We start from the raw sequence: 16916 nt of genomic DNA, 5'->3' as shown, positions 1-16916 counted from the left end.
TTCTTCTGGGTCTCCTGCGTAGGTGCAGGGGCCCAAGGACTGGGGCCATCCCACACTGTTTTCCCAGGCCATAGCAGAGACTGGATTAGAAGGAGAGCAGCCGGGACTCGAACACACCCCTGATGCCAGCACTGCAGGTGATAGCTTTACCCACCATGCCACAGCACCAGCCCCTCTTTTATTTATTTGGAAGGCAAACACAGAGATAGAGAGACCTTCCATCTGCTGGTTCACCTCCCATATGCCCACCACAGCCAGGCCAGGCCAGGCTGGACCCAACATCCTAAACCCAGGGCAGAAAGTGCAAGAGGAGCCAGGCAGGATTTTTACACCAGGCACCAAGTGATCTGCCAGCGCCTCTTAGGAGAAGAACCTCAGGGAACCTCACCCAGCGAGGTGCAGCTCCAGGAGCCGCAACTAGGAGGGGCCCATGCCCACGGCGCATTTGCACGGTGGAACACCGCTCACAACCTCAGTTACGGGGAAGCGATGACGAGGAAGCATGAAACTCATGGTGCAACATATTTACATTAACTTTAATAAAACTCTAACAGGGAGCTACTAACAGTGACTATAGTTCAATGGGGGAAAGGAGAGAACATAAGAGGGGCAATTAAACTGACACAACGCAGGCCTCAGCTTCACAGCAGGGAGGCCACTGTCCCAGGCACCAGGCTCCCAATGAGCTCAGATGTGCCCCTGAGGTCCCAGCACTCGGTCACGAGGGCATCACGATGGTGTTCATGGCCTTGAGGCTGCTGCGGGCCTCTTGGCAGAGGGCTCCAGCTGGCGGGACAGGGCGTAGCTAACGGAGAGAGCACAGCCATGAGTCCACCAAGAGCCTCAGCTCAGGCCTCCCTCCCAGGGCCTGCCCAGGAGCTGCAGTCCTGGGGGCCAGCAGTGCCCATAGGACAGGGCCTGCTGCCACCAGGGGGCCTGGACGGTGCTCCCCCAGCTGCACAGCAGGGAGAGCCCTCCCCACCCCCAACACCCCTGGGCTTCACCCAATTCCTGCCCATCACTCACCTCTCCTTCTCAGTGAGATACTCCACAGACCGGAACCACACGCCAAACTCCTCATCACGCTTAAAATAATAATTGCTCGCTGCCACCTGCAGCAGTTGGATTTCTTGCAGGACTTTAATTTCCTGGGGACAGAGGGACACACAGGACACGGTCAGCGCCTGGGCTGGGAACGCTGTGGGGACCTGGTAGGGGAGGGGCCGCGGGGTTCTGGGTGTTTCCTCTAAAGAGGCCTCCTCCAATCCAGCCCATGCAGGCCGCACCCTGGCCTTCGACAGGGGTGCCAACAGCCCCTCCCCAGGGGCTTCTCCTTGATTCCAGTCCTCTACCCGCACCCACCCTAGGGATGGGTCTCCCCCTCATGTGCACCCAGCCCTCCTAATAGAGCAAAGCTGCAGGGATGATGCATGGGGGTCCTGAACGGGACCACCTGTGACCCCCAGTGCCCTCCTGCCCTGAGTGAGGCCACAGCTGCTCACCTTATTCAGTTTCTCGAAGCTGAAGTCAGCCTGCTGGAAGGCAGACAGAGTCCATCAGAACTGCCCCCAGCCAGGCCCAGCCCCGACCCTCCCCTTCATGAGGCCGTCAAGGGGATGCGGGTGGGAAAGGACAAGGATCTGGGTGAGCTCTGGAGAGGGGACCTGGCAGCTGAGGCTCAGGCACCTGCTGTTCTCACCCTGCCTGGTGACAGGAGGGAAACAGAGGCTGGGATGGGCGAGGGTGCTTGGCCATGTCAGTGCTTCCTGACCTTGCTGGGCCCAATTTCTCTCCTGCCCATGGAGCCTACCCAAGGGGGAGGCCAAGGAGGCTCAGCCAAGACCTTGTGTAGCTTTGTCCCTCCAGGAGAGGGAGGGGCACCCAGTTGGAGGCCCCGACACTCACAGGGCAGAGGCAGTGAAGCCCCAGCCCCAGGGACGGCTGTGAGGTTCAGGAGAAGGGCTGGCAGCGCAGAAGGCTAAGAATGCAGTACAGGCTCTCCCCGCACCTGCCCCCGCCAGCCTCAGGGACCCGGGCCCACCCCACCTGCCCCAGGATCACTCACATGCACAGAGTCCCCCATCACAGTGTCCAACATCACCAGGTATTTCAGGTAAGTGCCAAGAAAGGGGACGACTCCCTGTGCCGCAGGGGGTGGTGATGAGCACCTGCTCTCAGGTGCCACCCAAGCCCTGCCCCAGAGACCCCTCCACCCCAGCTCCTGGACCCTGGCTCATGTCTCCCCCCGGGAGCCCTCCAGGACCTTGGCAGCCTCCCCCATTCTCCATCCTCCCAGCTACTCCCAGGACAGCAGGCACCCCTAGGACTCCTGCTGGGATGTCCAAGGGCACACAGGCCCTGTTTCGACCAGCGCCACCTCAGCCCCAAGTGCACTGAGAGCCCAGCTGCCCCAGGCCCTGGCTCTGGTCTCTCCGGTGGAGGCCACTGAGGCAGTGTGGGGACCGCAGGGAGGGCTGGAGGTGTTAGCCCTGCTCCTGTGGCTCGGGCCCCGGTGTGACGGAGGAGTCCCCTCGCCCGGGCACACGCACCTTCTGTTGTTTCCGCAGCCTCATCTGGGCTCTCTGTGGATTCTGCTCCCGGGCAGCAAGCTTGAAGGCCCCCTTCTGCCAGGATCAAGGTCAGGGTCATAGGGCCTGTCCTTCCCACCCCTGCCCACACCTGGGCCCTCTGCTGGGGCCCTGCATGTCTGAGCCCCTCCCCCAAGTGCACTCTGTCTGGATGCTGTGGCTCCCACCCTCACTGGGGGCACCTTGAGCAAGGGGCCTCCCTGGGTCTGCTCCTTGGCTAGTGAGGGTGCTGGGTGCCCCCCACACACAGCCGTCCTGACTCAGCATCCTACGCCTGCCCTCCTCCTCCTCACTGTCCCCTGAGAGGAAGGCCAGGCCCTGCACCACACATCACCCTTCCTGGTGCCTCACCGACCCCCGTGAGCTCTGCACAACAGGCTCACCAGCCCCATCCTCTACTTGAGAAATCAGAGGCCATGGGCAGTGACCAGCCCAGGGCCACACAGGAGAGCCTGCCCTGCCCCCAGCTGACTGGCACCCCACTGCTTCACCACAACCCCAGCTGCACCCCTGGCCAGGAGTCCATCAGGGCTCTCTGTGTCCTGGTCCCTGGCCAGGCACAGCCATGGAGGGAGAGGCCAGGTGGTCTCAGGAGGCCTGGCTGATAGGTGCTGGCCACCCAGCCCCACTGGGTGCTCCCCCCACCCCCAGCAGGGTCAAGGACGAACCACAGCTTCTGCTGCACATCTCCCCTGCCACTCAGGGAGTGGCCCCCAGGGATCATCTCTGAGTGACAGGCAGGGCCTGCACAGGCTCTGGGTGGCGACACTTTGCTTCCTCCCTTAGGTGGAAGGCATTGAGATGTGGTCAGGACAGAGCCACCAGGCATGTGTGAGGAGGCCTCAGGAGCTTCTCCTCATCTACCTGCAGATGATGTCATTGCCCTGGGCAGGGTGAGAATCCCAGGACCTCAGGCGATGGGCAGTGGGTCAGGGCAGGACGGGCATCACAGCCACAGGTGCATCTGTTTCTCATGTGCCCACTGCACCTGATGCTCAGAAACCATGGACCACTGGCCCTGGGACACCCGTTTTCAGTTCCCCCCTCCCCAGTGCAGGCGGGTGGCCTTCCCCATGCAGGTCCTGGGCAGGCAGATCCCAGGCAGGGCCTGGCTTTGTGAGGAACCGAGGTCACCCTGTGGAAGGAGGGAAGTCCTTCCTGCCACTCTGCCACACAGCCCGGGTGGGGTCAGGCGCACAGAGCCTGTCCTGCCGGCCAACACCACCCCTGCCCCAGGCCCTCACTCCACCCCTCACCCTACCCCCAAACACTTACCCCACTTCCCAGCCCCCTACCTTGGTGAGCCGATCCCTGCTCAAGCCATTGTCCTTCTCACACAGGCGCTCAAATTTTTTGCAGCTTTTCCTGTGGAGATGGGAAACCAGGAGGAGCCACTCGGTGTGATGGGAGGGTGGTGAGTGCAGCTCCCTTTGCTCGAGAGCAAGGAGGATGCACACGGCCCAGGTGAGTTTCCACTGAGTTCCCGAAGCCCTGGGGCCCAGGGGACGGGGGAAGCTCAAGTGGTTCTCCTGGGCCCCTCCCCTCCACGGAGCAGCACCGTTCTGCCTCACGTTCACCTGCACAGGGAGCTCCGGTGCTGCCCAGGAGCACTATTCAAGAACTGGTGCCTGACAGCAAAGCAAATAGCATCCTGAGGCAAACATGAGGCAGAAGGTCTAGGGGTCTCGAAGGTGACGTTCCCCATGCCTCCCCTTAGAGTCCACGTCTGGCCCCTCCCAGATCATGGGGTTAGTGCTGAGTCCTAGGGTCCCAGGTACACCCTGGTGCTCCTGTGGGAGAAGGCACCCACCTGGAGACTTCTCCCCACGTCTCTTGCAGGCGACAAATTGGGGAGGTCTGTAGAGCAGTGAGGATGGCATGGGCCGAGGAAACGTTCCTGAGGGTCTGGCACTCCTGGAGAGCAGAGCGGATGAGGGAGAAGTCACCTGGATCCCCCGGGCTGACGTCCCCCTCCTGCATCAGATGCCCATGGAGCCACAGGAAGGCACAAGGGAACCATGGCCACCCCACAGGGAGAGGATTGGGTTCAACCCACACGGAGGTTCAGGTGGGAGGTGAGCATGCACCCCTGGAGGAAGTGAGTCAGGTCAGGCCCCTCCCTGCCAGGAAGGGCCCAGGGTCTGTGCAGGGTCTTCAGCCACAGGTTGTATTCCCAAGGGCTGATAGAGCAAAGTGGCCATTCCCAGAGTGCAGGGAGCAAGGGCCCTGGTTGCCCGCAGCTGACCTTGGCCACCTTGATCCAGTGCTCCACCACACGGGCCCTGTCCGTGGCCTTCCTGCTGGGGTCCCCCAAGCATGTGGTTACTACACAATTTGTCACACAGTTGAACTGCTGGACGGTGGCATGGACAGTGGAGGCCAGGTGTTCCTTGCCTCTCTTGCTGCTCTTGGTCCAGACGGAGCCCAGGCAGTGGAAGGGCACGACCTTCTGGAACAGCTCCTGGGGAGGAGAGTGACCCATGGGCACAGCCACCCCCACTCAGAGTGCACCGGTGCCCACACTCCCAGGATGCTGTGCATGGGGCTCACAGCAGTGGGAGCAGCAGCCCACTGTGGGTGCCCAGAGCCCCATGGCCCAGAGCCCATTCTTGGAGAGAAGACACAGAGGTGTTTTCTCCCGGGCGTCCTGGCCAACTCCCCATCCCTCAGCCCATCGCCATCAGCCCTATGCTCCTTGTCCCATCCCAGCGCACCTCCCTGTGGCAGCTACACCAAGGGGCTCTGTTTGTGTGTCTGCTCTGGGACCCCGTCCAACTCTGAAGCCTAATCAGTGCTGAGACAGGTAAGGCATTCTGGGCAGACTGGCAGGGACAGGGGCCTGGCTGCACCACAGTGAGTGCCCTCCACCACCTCCGGGCCACACCGTGCCCAGCTTTCTGTCTGCCGCTCTGTGCACCTGGCATGAGTGTGCCCCATCTCTGCTGTCCACAGGGGACAGGTGGGTTAGGACATGAGAAACGAGCCCAGGTCACACTGGGGCTGACATGGAGCCTGGGCTGACTCTGGCCAGGGCTTGTGTGGGACGCCAGCTGCCACAGGGACGCCGTGGTCCTGGCCCTGCCCAGCAGAGCCGGCTGCTCACCGCATCCAGAAGCGTGAGCTGTTCTGCCATCGTCCTGGGGGAGAAGGCGGTGATGTCAACCATCTCCGCCCCAGGCAGCTCCTCTGCAGGCCCAGCCCATCCAGAGGAGGCCTGTGGAGCTGGCCCTGGTGCTGACTGTGCGCATGGGGGCAGGCCCCGTGGGGAAGCTGGCCCTGGCTCTGGAGCAGGTCCTGGCTGAGCCAGCGGTGCTGCAGCTGGCTCCAGAGCCAGTGCACGGAAGGGTGGTGGCCCTGCACGCAGAGCGGGAGCTGGAAGAAGAGAAAGGGTCGCCAACGTGAATCACCTTCCAGTGGCCTCTGCAAACCCCGAGGGGTCGCACCGCCTGGAAGGGGAGTCCAGCCCCAAACACCACCCCTGAGAGACCTGCAGACTGCGCTGCCCCTCACCGTCTGCTGTGGCCTCAGGGCGCTGGGCGTGTCCAGGCAGGGCATACAAAAAATACACCTGGGTCCCCAGGTCTCCTCCAGGCAGGCTGACAGGCTTGCAGCCCACCTTCATCTTCAGCAGTGGAAGGCTGGTGTGGCCATGGAGCTCTGCCTCGTACAGGTCTCTGCAGCGTCCCAGGAAGGAAGCCATGTTGCTGGGGACGCAAGCGAGGGCAGCGGGTCAGAGGCTGGCCTTGGCCACCACACTGCACTGCCAGGGGCCCCTCTGTGGCTCTGGGGCCCTGGGCATGCCTCAGCCTGTCCAGAGCATGACCCACACTCCAAGCCCTCCTGGGCTGCCCCGGTCGTGGCAGACCTGGTCAACAGGGCTGGTGCACACCCGTGGTGACAGCCTCCCAGGGACCTTCTTTCCTGAGGGGAGGGCCCCTGGTGCTCAGCACAGAGGCTCCAGGCAGACTTAGGAGCAGGTTTCTCAGGATCTCTGCAGGTCTTGGCCTCCTGGGGAGGGAGCCTGGAGCATGGGCAGAGCTGGGAAGCACCTGTCCTGGGCATTGACTCCTGGCTGCTCTGTGCCCCAGCCTCCCCTCTCCTTTGCAGGTCTGGGACCCCATTCCCAGCTCTGTTGGAGTCCCCGGGCCTCGGTGCTCTCAGAGGAGTCACAGGAAGTGGGAGATCCACACCCTGTCTGTCCCTCCCCAGCCACAACCCACATTTTGCTCCCACAGTTGGCAGGGACAGAAGGCCTCCGACTGGACCCACAGTCCATGAAGTCCTAGTGGGGCCTAAGCTCTGACATTCTGGCAAGACCATGGGAGGACGATCCTCTCCCCTCTGACCCTGTGGACAGGACCCGGGCAGGCGTTCAGCTGGGAGAGTCTGAGTCCTCCCAGGTCAAGAGGCCCCGGGAATGCTGTCTGCTTTGCTCGCTGAGCCGTGACACGTGTCTGCAAGGTGACTGCCCAGAGTGCTTAACATTCACGTGCTGTGGGGATGAACCCCACACAGACCCTTGCCAGAGAATTGAGAGGCCTGGGCCCAACACCCAGTGCCTGGGCCCTGCTCTGTCTGTATCAGGGACTGGGGCTGGGAGGCCTCCTTTACAGACGGGAAGGCAGGGCTGCTCTCTGTGGGGTTTTCCAAACCTCAAGTGCCGTGGGCTATTGAGTCCCAAGGGTGCAGAGGCCAGAAGAAGAGGGATGAGTGCAGCGCCAGCAGCCCTGGCCACGGAGCAGGCACCAGGCTCCTGCCATGTCTGCAGTCACATGGTCCCTGTACAACTCCTGAGGCTCACACCCACACCACCCCACTTCTCAGAGGAGCACGCAGGCACAGAGAGCCACGGCTAGGGGGCGGCAGAGGCCCCTGTGCCTGGAGGGCACAGACGCTCACCTGTGGAATATCTGGTCCAGGAAATACGGAACAGTGCTGAAGTCGCCATATGAGCACAGCAGAGTGGACAGGTAAGCGATGGTTCTTCCTGGGGAGGCCGGGACCAGGGACTCCTCCAGCTTCGCCTTGGTGCCTGGCTGCAGGCTCCGCAGGGGGCAGACCTCTGCCAGGTGCAGTGTGGACACACCTCCAAACTAGGGAGGACCAGCAGGGACAGGAGTCAGAGGAGGCTCCAGGGACCCCCAACCACGGGAGTCTGGGCTGGGAGAAGACCCCCTCACAGAGGGCATCCAGCTGCAGCAGGTGACCCCTCACATCCCTGGGGGGTTGGGCATGGAAGGCCCAGAGTGACTTTTTGGCCACATACAGAGCAGCTTGGGAGAGTGGGGAGAGCAGAGTATCCCCCTAGGGAGGCCAGCAGCTAGGAGCAGCAGTGCAGAGATGGCAGCTGGCGGTGTCCCGGCCACAGCCCTTCTGCACGGTGATCTGACCGTGGCTGCTCCAGGGGGACACCTCAGCCCCTCCCCCCAGCAAGGGCTGTCTGGGCCTCTGTCTCAGCAGGGCATTAGCTCCTGTGAGAGTGACGGTGATGCTCTGACACCTGGGTCCCCGAGTGTGGCTGCATGTGCACATGTACTCCTGAAGAGGTGATGGACGTTAGGTCAGGCCATGGTGTGGGCCCCAGGTCTGCCAGGCTGATAAGGAGAGGGGACAAGGACACAGTGAAGCACAGGAGAACACGAGAACACGGGAACGGAGATGCACATGTACAAGCAGGAGACACAGGGACATCCAGCCCCCAGCACTGTGTGCAAACTCCTGTGTGAGAGCTGCCCTCGTGTGGGGCCCTGGGCTGTGACTGCCCAGCAGACCAGGCTTCCAGGGGCGCTCTCTGAGGCCGTGACCTGCAGCTGGGCAGCTGGGGACGAGCACCGGAATCCCAGCTGAGCCGCAGGACAAATGTCCTTTCTCATGGAACAGGATGGAGACGGGTGGGGGCTCCAGGGCTGAGACCGAGAGACACACTGCTGACACGTGCATGGAGTAGTCTCTCTCTCTCACGAGTGTAAGCCTCACCCCTGTGTGTGGGGTTTGGGTTCTCCATCGTGGGTTGTGGGGAGGTCTGGACGCACAGCGGAGCTGACCCCTGCCCGGGATTCATGGGCCGGGTGGGAAAACAGTGCAGTCCCACACGCGGACACTCTTGACTTCGTATCCAGGAAACCAGTAGTACACTGTCCCCTGAACATCCCACCAGGACCCGACATGGGGTTGCCATAACCCAGCTGTCAGTGGGCAGCAGAGGGGCGAGATCTCTTAGGAACGAGACTGGGGTCAGTCACTCGGGTAGGAAACACCAGGACGGGGCCCAGAGGTGCCTATATCCAGGCTCTGGTCCTCAGCCCAGCCTGGTCATCTTGAGACCCTGCCTGTGTATCTCCCTAGGCCCCTCCCTCAGCCCAGCCCAGCGCTGTCCACGGCTGTTGGCCTGACGCACCTGTCCATTGCCTGAGAAGATGAGTTCCTCATGGGAATCATTGCTGATCTCCAGCGTGGAGCCCTGTAAACAGAGTGCCCGGAGCCAGGCCAGAGGGCGTCAGTGTCCCACAGGAGACACCTCGTGAGTATTTCCACTCCCCAGGTAACATACATAGGGACATGTGGGTATACCCCCAGCCAGGAGGACTCCAGGTGACACAGGAGAAATCACGTGGAACCCCTGAGTAGACAAAATGGCCCCCAGCACCCACTTTCCCATCCGCCATCCCTGGAATGTGTACGGATGACACTACAGCCATCCTCCAATGCCTGAATCCTGGTGCTGTGCAGGAAGGGCCCCTCCTCTTGTCCCCTTCATGGGGACTGGAGGAGAGCCCACGCAGGGTCACCAGAGACTCTGGGCCTGGCCGGGACTTCCCAGGGCTCCTAAACCGTGTTACCTGTGGCTGCCTCCTCCCCCGTGGCCACAGGCGTCCATAGTGAGACCTCAGCCAGCGTGTTACACTCTGGAAGAGACCTTCATTCTGGGCTTTGGCTCGGCCAGAGCCTCGCCTTGAAGGGCAGCAGCAAGGGAACATAGTTCTCCCTGCAACGCTTCCTATCAAGTGAGCTGGCAGTGGCTACCACTAGAATCTGGGTGCCTGGTTACCAGAGTTCCATGGTCTGTTGTGGCCCATCACCAAGGAAGTGAGGTCACTTCCTCCAGGTCCAGGACATGGACCCTTCCAGCAGGAAGAGCTCCCAAGGCCCTCTGGGCTGCTGACTGTTCCTCTCCTGCCCCGATGCCATCCCCTTGACTGTGCACAATTAGGCAAACACAGCCCCATCCCTCAGTGCCTGGGAGACCTGGATGGGGTCAGGATCCCAGGCTGAAGGGCACTCAGCTGGAGTCTAAACCTCCTTTTCCTATCAATTCCCAAAGACAGTAGCCTGCTTCTTAGGAAGGCCCCTAAAATCCAAGCTAAGGTCAGTGAGGAAAGCCAAGGGCAGTGTCTTAGGCGCACCCTAAGTTCTTAGGCCATCTTCTGCTGCTTACCCAGGCACATTAGCACGGAGCAGAATCAGAAGTGGCACAGCTGAGCCACAAAGCAGCACCCCTATGGGATGCTGGCACAGCAGGCGGTGGCTTCACCTGCTAGAGCACAGCACCAGCTCCTGTGTGAGCTTTTATTTAGAATGCTGAGAGTGAATGGTGGAACTGGTGGCAAGGTCATGGCATCACCTGGAGTCTGAGTGACTCGTGGAAGCCCAGCCTGGGCCAGGGTCTTCTCCACTCCACAAGGGTGGCCCTCCACCCTGAGTCGGGTCTGGTCCTGGTTGTTCCATGCTCAGACGCTGCCCCCCAGTCAAAATCTCTAAGCTGGAACCAGTGTTTGCTCTCTGTCCTGCTGTAAGGACAGAGCTGCCTTCCCACGTCTCAGACACCCCCAAGCCTTCAAACACGAGTGTCAGCTTCAGCGGGCTCCTGAGCACCACACGGGTCCTCTCCCAGGACCTTCAGCCCCACGCTGCAAAGTCTGGCCTGCTTGCCACGGAGCCCCACTGCTCTCCAGACCCTGACCCCGCCAACGGCAGTGTGTCAGAGCCATCGGAAACCTGTAGCCATCAGGGGTCTTTCCACAATTCTTTCCACCAATCTTTTTTTTTTTTTTTAAGATTTATGTATTTATTTGAAGGCAGAGTTACAGAGAGGCAGAGGTAGAGACAGAGAGGTCTTCCATCTTCTGGTTCACTCCAAATGGCCGCAACAGCTGGAGCTGCTCCAATCTGACCAGGAGCCAGGAGCTTCTTCCGGGTCTTCTACATGGGTGCAGGGGCCCAAGGACTTGGGCCATCTTCTATTGCCTTCCCAGGCCATAGAGCAGTAGCGGAAGTAGATAGCCGGGACTTGAACCAGTGTCCAAATGGGATCCTGGCACTGCAGTAGTCTTACGTTTCCTGCTCTGTCTCCTACTGAACTGGTCACATTCTGTTTTTACTGAAACTTCTATTTTTTATTTGCTTTATACGTTTTATTAAAAACAGTTGCAGGTAAAGTAATTCATATTTTCCAGATCCTATTTCCCTTTCTCCTCAGAGATATTCAGTTACATTTGCATATTTATTGCCTTAAAATATATATTTAAGTATCTCAGTGCATTATTTTATTTTTTAAAGATTAATTTCATTAATTTATGTGAAAAGCAGAGTAACAGAGAGAGACAGAGATTGTTCATCTGCTGGTTCACCCTATACAATTCGTGCAACACAGCGCGGGGCCAGGCCTGTGTTAGGCTCAGCCTGCTCAGAGTCCGCGTGGAGGGGAAGTCTGCCTGGAATCGGTATTTCTGTTTGGGCTCTGTGTGAAAGATCCAGACGCAAGGTGTGCAGACATGTGATCCCATTCTGTCAGCTCTCTCCTCCCGCTTCACTTTCCCGGGCTGTACAGAAGCTCCTTGGCTTTATGCACTCCCATTTGTCTACTTTTGCCTTTATTGCTGGGACTTGGGGAGTCTGATCCAAAAAGCCACTGCCTGTGCCGATGTCTTGGAGTCCTTGCCCTGTGTTTTCCTCCAGTGGTTTTACGGTTTCTCGTCTTATGTTTAAATCCCTGATCCATTTTGAGCTGTTTTTTGTCGAGGGTATAAGGCAGGGGTTGTGGTGTGATCAGTACTCTTGTCTGACCAAACCCAGTAGAACACGGGGCACCATCATGTGCCCAAACTCAGTCAGCAGGTAGGACAACCCGTTGAACTTATCCTGTGGCTTGTGGTGGTTTGCTTCCTGAGCTATGGCCGTTTGCTGACTTTGTCGATGTCTGCACTGTCTGTGCCCTCACAGCCCAACCTCGAGCACGCTAACAAGAGGGGCCCGGAGCCCGGAAGGTCGTCAGGACCTGGGAGACTGCAGTGCAGCCTACAGGCTAACGCACACAGCATCGCACTCTTCCCTCCCACAGCTCAGCCTTCTTGTTTACAAAGCAAGTAACAGAAACATGTGCAGAGCTGACCCCAAAAAGGCTTAGTCAGCTGAAATCATTTAATGGCGCAATAGGCTTTATTGTATGAAGTGATGCAGAGTTCTTTGCTGTGATGTTTGCATTTCTACTCAAAGAACACTGTCAGGGTCTGGTTTCAGTCCCCACAGAGTTAATGTGTATTTATAAGATACAAAGTAAAAGTTTGATGTCCTTAAGTTAAAGTGGGAGTGAGCTAGACACATTTGAATGTTTCTTTGCTCCAGCTTTTAGTGTTTGAACATTAGTTGGCTGTGTCTAAACTTGACAGTTGCATTCTCTGAGTTGTAAGCCCACAGCCTTATGACGGACAGGTGGCGTCTGGAGAGGGGAGGATTACAGAACAGGGCAGTTAAAGGTGCTGACGGCCACTGTCAAGGGGCACCGCAGGGGCTGGTGCTGGGCAGTGCTGCACACTGGCCTCTGATCTGCTTAGGCCCTGTCCCGGGTCACTGCTGCCCTCGTGAGCGCTCAGCAAGTGTGCTATGATAGTGAGTGGACCACGCAGGCTGCACACGCACTCGTTGCTGGCACTCCCTGAACTGATGTGAGTGTGGTGTGCAGCAAATTTGTGCTCATGGTCGCTGACCGGCAAGGTCAGCCAGTCCCGCCGCATTTGTAGTTCACTGGACTGACGGCTCAAATCCAAGCAGTGGTTTTTCTTCTGAACTGATCTTTTGTCCAAAATGCACACAGTACTGTGAATACAGACGGCCAGCTGAACAGCCAGTGTAAGCCCGAGGGGGGCGTGGCTTTACATTAGTGGTCTCTGGCTGCAGTAACAGACTGGACTTCAGGGAGTTTTGACCCGTGCTGAGCAGAGCCCCTCTGTTCGGGAGGCTGAGCATCTGGAAACTTCTGCCTGGCAGCACTGTCTCTCCAGGCTGGGGTGGTGCGGCCACTTTTCTGTGAGCTGACTTGCCAGGGAAAGGCCTGGCTCTCGCCAGAAGTTCATTGCATGCAGGTGCCTGTGCAAGTGTGGGCGGCTGCGCTCCTGGAGCTGCTCAACCTGCAGAGAGCAGAGGTGCAGCGGCGTGTGGAGCAGGGCCAGGGGCCGCGGAGACCACTGGGCAGAGCTCCAGGTCTGTGTCTGAGACACAGGACAGACGTGTCATCAGTCACTGTAGATGTCAGATTCTCTGTTAAATCCCAGAGCTTTCCTCGGTCAGTAATTCAGAACACTGATGGTTGGCAGTTCTGTGCGTCTAGCAATTTCTGTCACCCTGTGTATAACATAAGGACAATTACCCAACAAGAGGAAAGCAAACAGTAGGATATTTCATTAGGATGTAACCAAGTAATTGATTTATAATTTTTTTTTTTGCCGACTCTGATCATATTTAGACAAGGTCATATAAGACAGAGTGAGGATAGTGACCAATGATCCTAAGAGTGGCATTTACCAGGTTTGAACAATTATACAGCATTAAGTGGGGAAGAGGACCATCAGTACACACAGGTTGGGAGTAGAGCCATTTGTGGTAGAGTAGAGGTTATGATTACAAAGGAATGAGGCCCAAGTGCACTAGACAGGGCCTAGAACAAAGGACAGAGTCATTATTAGAGGAGCTAAGAAAGGTTTGTTTAATGATTTATAATTTATAAAGCCAAATTGAAAGAACTGATTAGAATTTCCTTCATTTGTGCTCCAATGCACAAAAGTTCTTAGCTAGGACCCACGGCTAACATAAACAGTGTGTAGCAGTTTAAGCCTGTATTTCTAGAAATGGGTGTTCGTATTTACAGGATTCTCCAACTTAGAAAGAAGAAAGAAAGAAAGAAGAAAATCGGAAGAACTCAGCTCAGCAGAGGCCGGTTAGTGCTGGCGTGGGTCGTGTGTCCAGTATTCTGTATTTACCAAGTCAGGTGATTGTTCAAGAGACACGGGAAAGTGCTCTCCCTGAGATGCGGGCAAAGGCTATGTGAGAACCCGGAGCTGGGGGGAAGGTTCTCGAACGCTGGCCCCCAGACTGACACGAGTCTGTCACGCGTGGTGGTGGCACTTGTGGTCTCCCTTGTGCCTGCAGCGGCATGGTGGGTGGGAACGCCTCTTCGGCCACGGACTTCCTCCTGGCCGGGCTCTTCCCTGGGTCCCGGCACTCCCTGCTCCTCAATGCCGCCGTGGTCCTCGTCTACGTCCTGGCCTTCCTGGGAAACGCTCTTCTGATCGTCCTGATCCTGGGGGACGCCCGGCTGCACACGCCCATGTACGTCCTGCTCAGCCAGCTCTCCCTCATCGACCTGACACTGACCTCCACCATCGTCCCCAAGATGGCCACCAACTTCTTCACAGGGGAGAGGGGCATCTCCTGGGTTGGCTGCGGGACACAGAGCTTCTTCTTCCTGTTGCTGGGGATGTCTGAGTGCCTCATCCTGACCCTCATGGCGTATGACCGCTACGTGGCTGTGTGCAACCCACTGCGCTACCCCGCCATCATGAGCCCCAGGTTCTGCCTGCACATGGTGGCTGGGTGTTGGGTTGGAGGCTCGGCCAGCTCCTTAGTTCACACAGTTTACCCTCTGCACTTCCCCATCTGTGGGTCCCGGGAGACCCAGCACTTCTTCTGCGAGGTCCCTGTCCTCATCAAGCTGTCCTGCGAGGACACGTCCGTGTATCAGTCCGTGGTGGTGGTGACCAGCGTGGTGCTGCTGGTTGTCCCCTTCGGTCTCATCACAGCCTCCTACACGCTCATCTTCCTCGCTGTGCTCCGCATGAGCTCCGTCAAGGGCAGGCGGAAGGTCCTGGCCACCTGCTCCTCCCACCTCACGGTGGTGAGTCTCTTCTTCGGCCCGAACATCTTCATTTACATGAGCTTCACCTCTTCCCACAGCCCAGAGCAGGACCAGGCGCTGTCTGTGTTCAGCAACGTGCTCACCCCGATGCTGAACCCCCTCATCTACAGCCTGAGGAACAAGGAGGTGCTGGCTGCACTCCGGAAGCTGGCGGGGAGGTGTGGGGCTTCCTAGGGAGCGGAGACAGCGACAGGCTGTGGGGGTGAGCAGAGCAGAGGCCGGGCTGGGGGAGCGGGCTGTGCTCGCGGCTTCAGGAGACCATGATGAGAGTTCTTTCTGAATGAAGTTTTGGCTGTGAGTCCCAGACCTCTGCAGAAGGCAATTTGCTTTTATGTAAATATCCCTGGAGCCTTATCAAGTCAGGAACCTATTACAATTCTTTCATGTTTTCATTAAATCGGCTCTGAAATCTCTAAAGTTCCTGCAAATACATTAGGAACCCATGCTGGGGTCACAAAATGGGTTCACCTTTGCCAAGTGTGTCTGGTATTTAGCAGAGCAAATCATTTTAATTCCAAAGTCCAATCTGTACCCTGATGGCATCTCCCGTAGTGCAAGATGCTCATGAAAGGGGCTTATTGAGCCCCAGGTGTGGGGTGCACCTACCGGGGTTCACGTTCGAGGCGTGAGCGCGCACTCTCAGGGCAGCGTCATGTGAGTATGCCTTTGCCTCACACGATGAGCTGCCATGATCTCCACAGCTAAACATGCACATTCCAGGCTCCAGCTTCCCTGCCTTGCAGGGGAAGGGTCGGACTCTGGGTCAGTGCACTGCACACCCCGGGGCCACTGTGTCCATGGACAGCCATGTGCGCTTCTGTCCCTGTTCACTCTCTTCCCGTGAGGCCCTCCCTGACACCTCAGAGGGTCTCTTCCCAGACTTGCACCCCTCCCCGAGCAATCTGTCCACACGCAGCCGCACAGTTCTGTGCGTGAACCTTTCTTGTGGCAGCTGCCTGCTAGCTCGTGGGAAGTGTGGCAGTTGGAGCAATCTAGGAGCACCTCAGAGTAGAGATGTGCGGCCTGGACACGCTCGCCACCGCCCTGCCGGCTGCTCACTCCGTGAATCTGAGTCTGCTTCCATCAGTGGGTTCTGGCCCTGAGTGTTGTGTAGGGATGGAGAACAAAGTGTGCAACTGGGACTCTAGACTGGACAACAGCTTTAGTCTCCACCTCTGATGTTGGCCTTGGGGGTTGCTTATGCTAAGAGCAAGCTGCTTGTGCATCTGTTTGCTCCTGAGATTGCAGTTGGCTGTTTGCACACTCCCCACATGCTGGTCCCTCCAAGCTCCTAGTTCACCTGCATTTAGTCATTGCTGCCACCAGCCTCTGTGACTTCGGGACACAAGCTTCGTGTCCAGCTCTCTCACCTCAGTGCTGACTGTGAGCTTCTTAGTGATCCTGGGGTCTCCATCATGGATACGGTGACTGGATGGCCTTGGGATGATGTGTCCCTGGGGAGTGACGTGTCCTTGGGGAATGATGTGTCCTTGGGAATGAGGTGTCCCTGGGGAGTAACGTGTCCCTGGGGAGTGACGTGTCCTCTGGGGAGTGACCTTGCAGCCCCCGTTTCACTGTCTGCCTCCTCAGAGTCCCTCCTCTGTGCCCCGTCAGCCTCCTGGGACACTCATTCTTCTCAGCCTCTAGTGCCAGGTTCACCCCTCTTTCCATGCATCCTCATGCAATGATCTTCTGGTGAGAGCCAGGCCTTTCCCTGGCAAGTCCGCTCACCAAATAGCAGCCGCCACACCCCAGCCGGGAGAGACAGTGCTGCGAGGCACCCAGCAGTGACTTTGACATTGGCTCCTTGAGTGGTTCTTCTGTCTTTGCTTCTGAGGAAGTGTTCGGTGTTACAAGAACTCTTCCAAAAATTCATGGAAAGTGCAACAAAAACATCCATTTCTTTTAATACAAAACAGCTTTGAGAACTATGCATGGTTTTTCCACAATTCATAACTTTTTGAAGACCTCTTATATGCATGAAGTTCCAGTCTTTTTTCAAAAAAAACATTTATTTATTTGTTTGAAAGGCAAAGAGAGTGAAAGAGACAGGGAGGGAGAGAGGGAGGGAGGGAGGGGGAGAGGGAGAGAGAGAGAGAGAAAGAGACAGGGGTGGAGAGAGAGAGAGAGAGTGAGAGAGA

The 16916-nt window shown here is 57.9% G+C and overlaps 1 protein-coding gene and 1 pseudogene across 1 annotated transcript; one reads left to right on the top strand and one right to left on the bottom strand.

The window, feature by feature from the left end:
- Window positions 1–741: 741 nt before the first annotated feature.
- LOC133766315 (ral-GDS-related protein-like) lies at window positions 742–9253 on the bottom strand (annotated as a pseudogene).
- A 90-nt stretch (window positions 9254–9343) lies between these two features.
- On the top strand, window positions 9344–14949 carry LOC133766314 (olfactory receptor 2T27-like). Its single transcript, XM_062200005.1, has 3 exons — window positions 9344–9466; window positions 9694–9709; window positions 14021–14949. The coding sequence occupies exons 1-3, from the start codon at window positions 9344–9346 to the stop codon at window positions 14947–14949; spliced, it is 1068 nt and encodes a 355-aa protein (XP_062055989.1).
- The last annotated feature ends 1967 nt before the right edge of the window (window positions 14950–16916 follow it).

Source organism: Lepus europaeus, chromosome 9 (genome assembly GCF_033115175.1).
Source record: "Lepus europaeus isolate LE1 chromosome 9, mLepTim1.pri, whole genome shotgun sequence".
Taxonomy (NCBI): domain Eukaryota; kingdom Metazoa; phylum Chordata; class Mammalia; order Lagomorpha; family Leporidae; genus Lepus; species Lepus europaeus.
This window is presented reverse-complemented; position numbering and strand designations above follow the sequence as displayed.

Bases quoted from the DNA above. Each gene is read 5' to 3' on its own strand.
- LOC133766314 (XM_062200005.1), top strand. From the start codon at position 9,344: ATGGGGACTGGAGGAGAGCCCACGCAGGGTCACCAGAGACTCTGGGCC.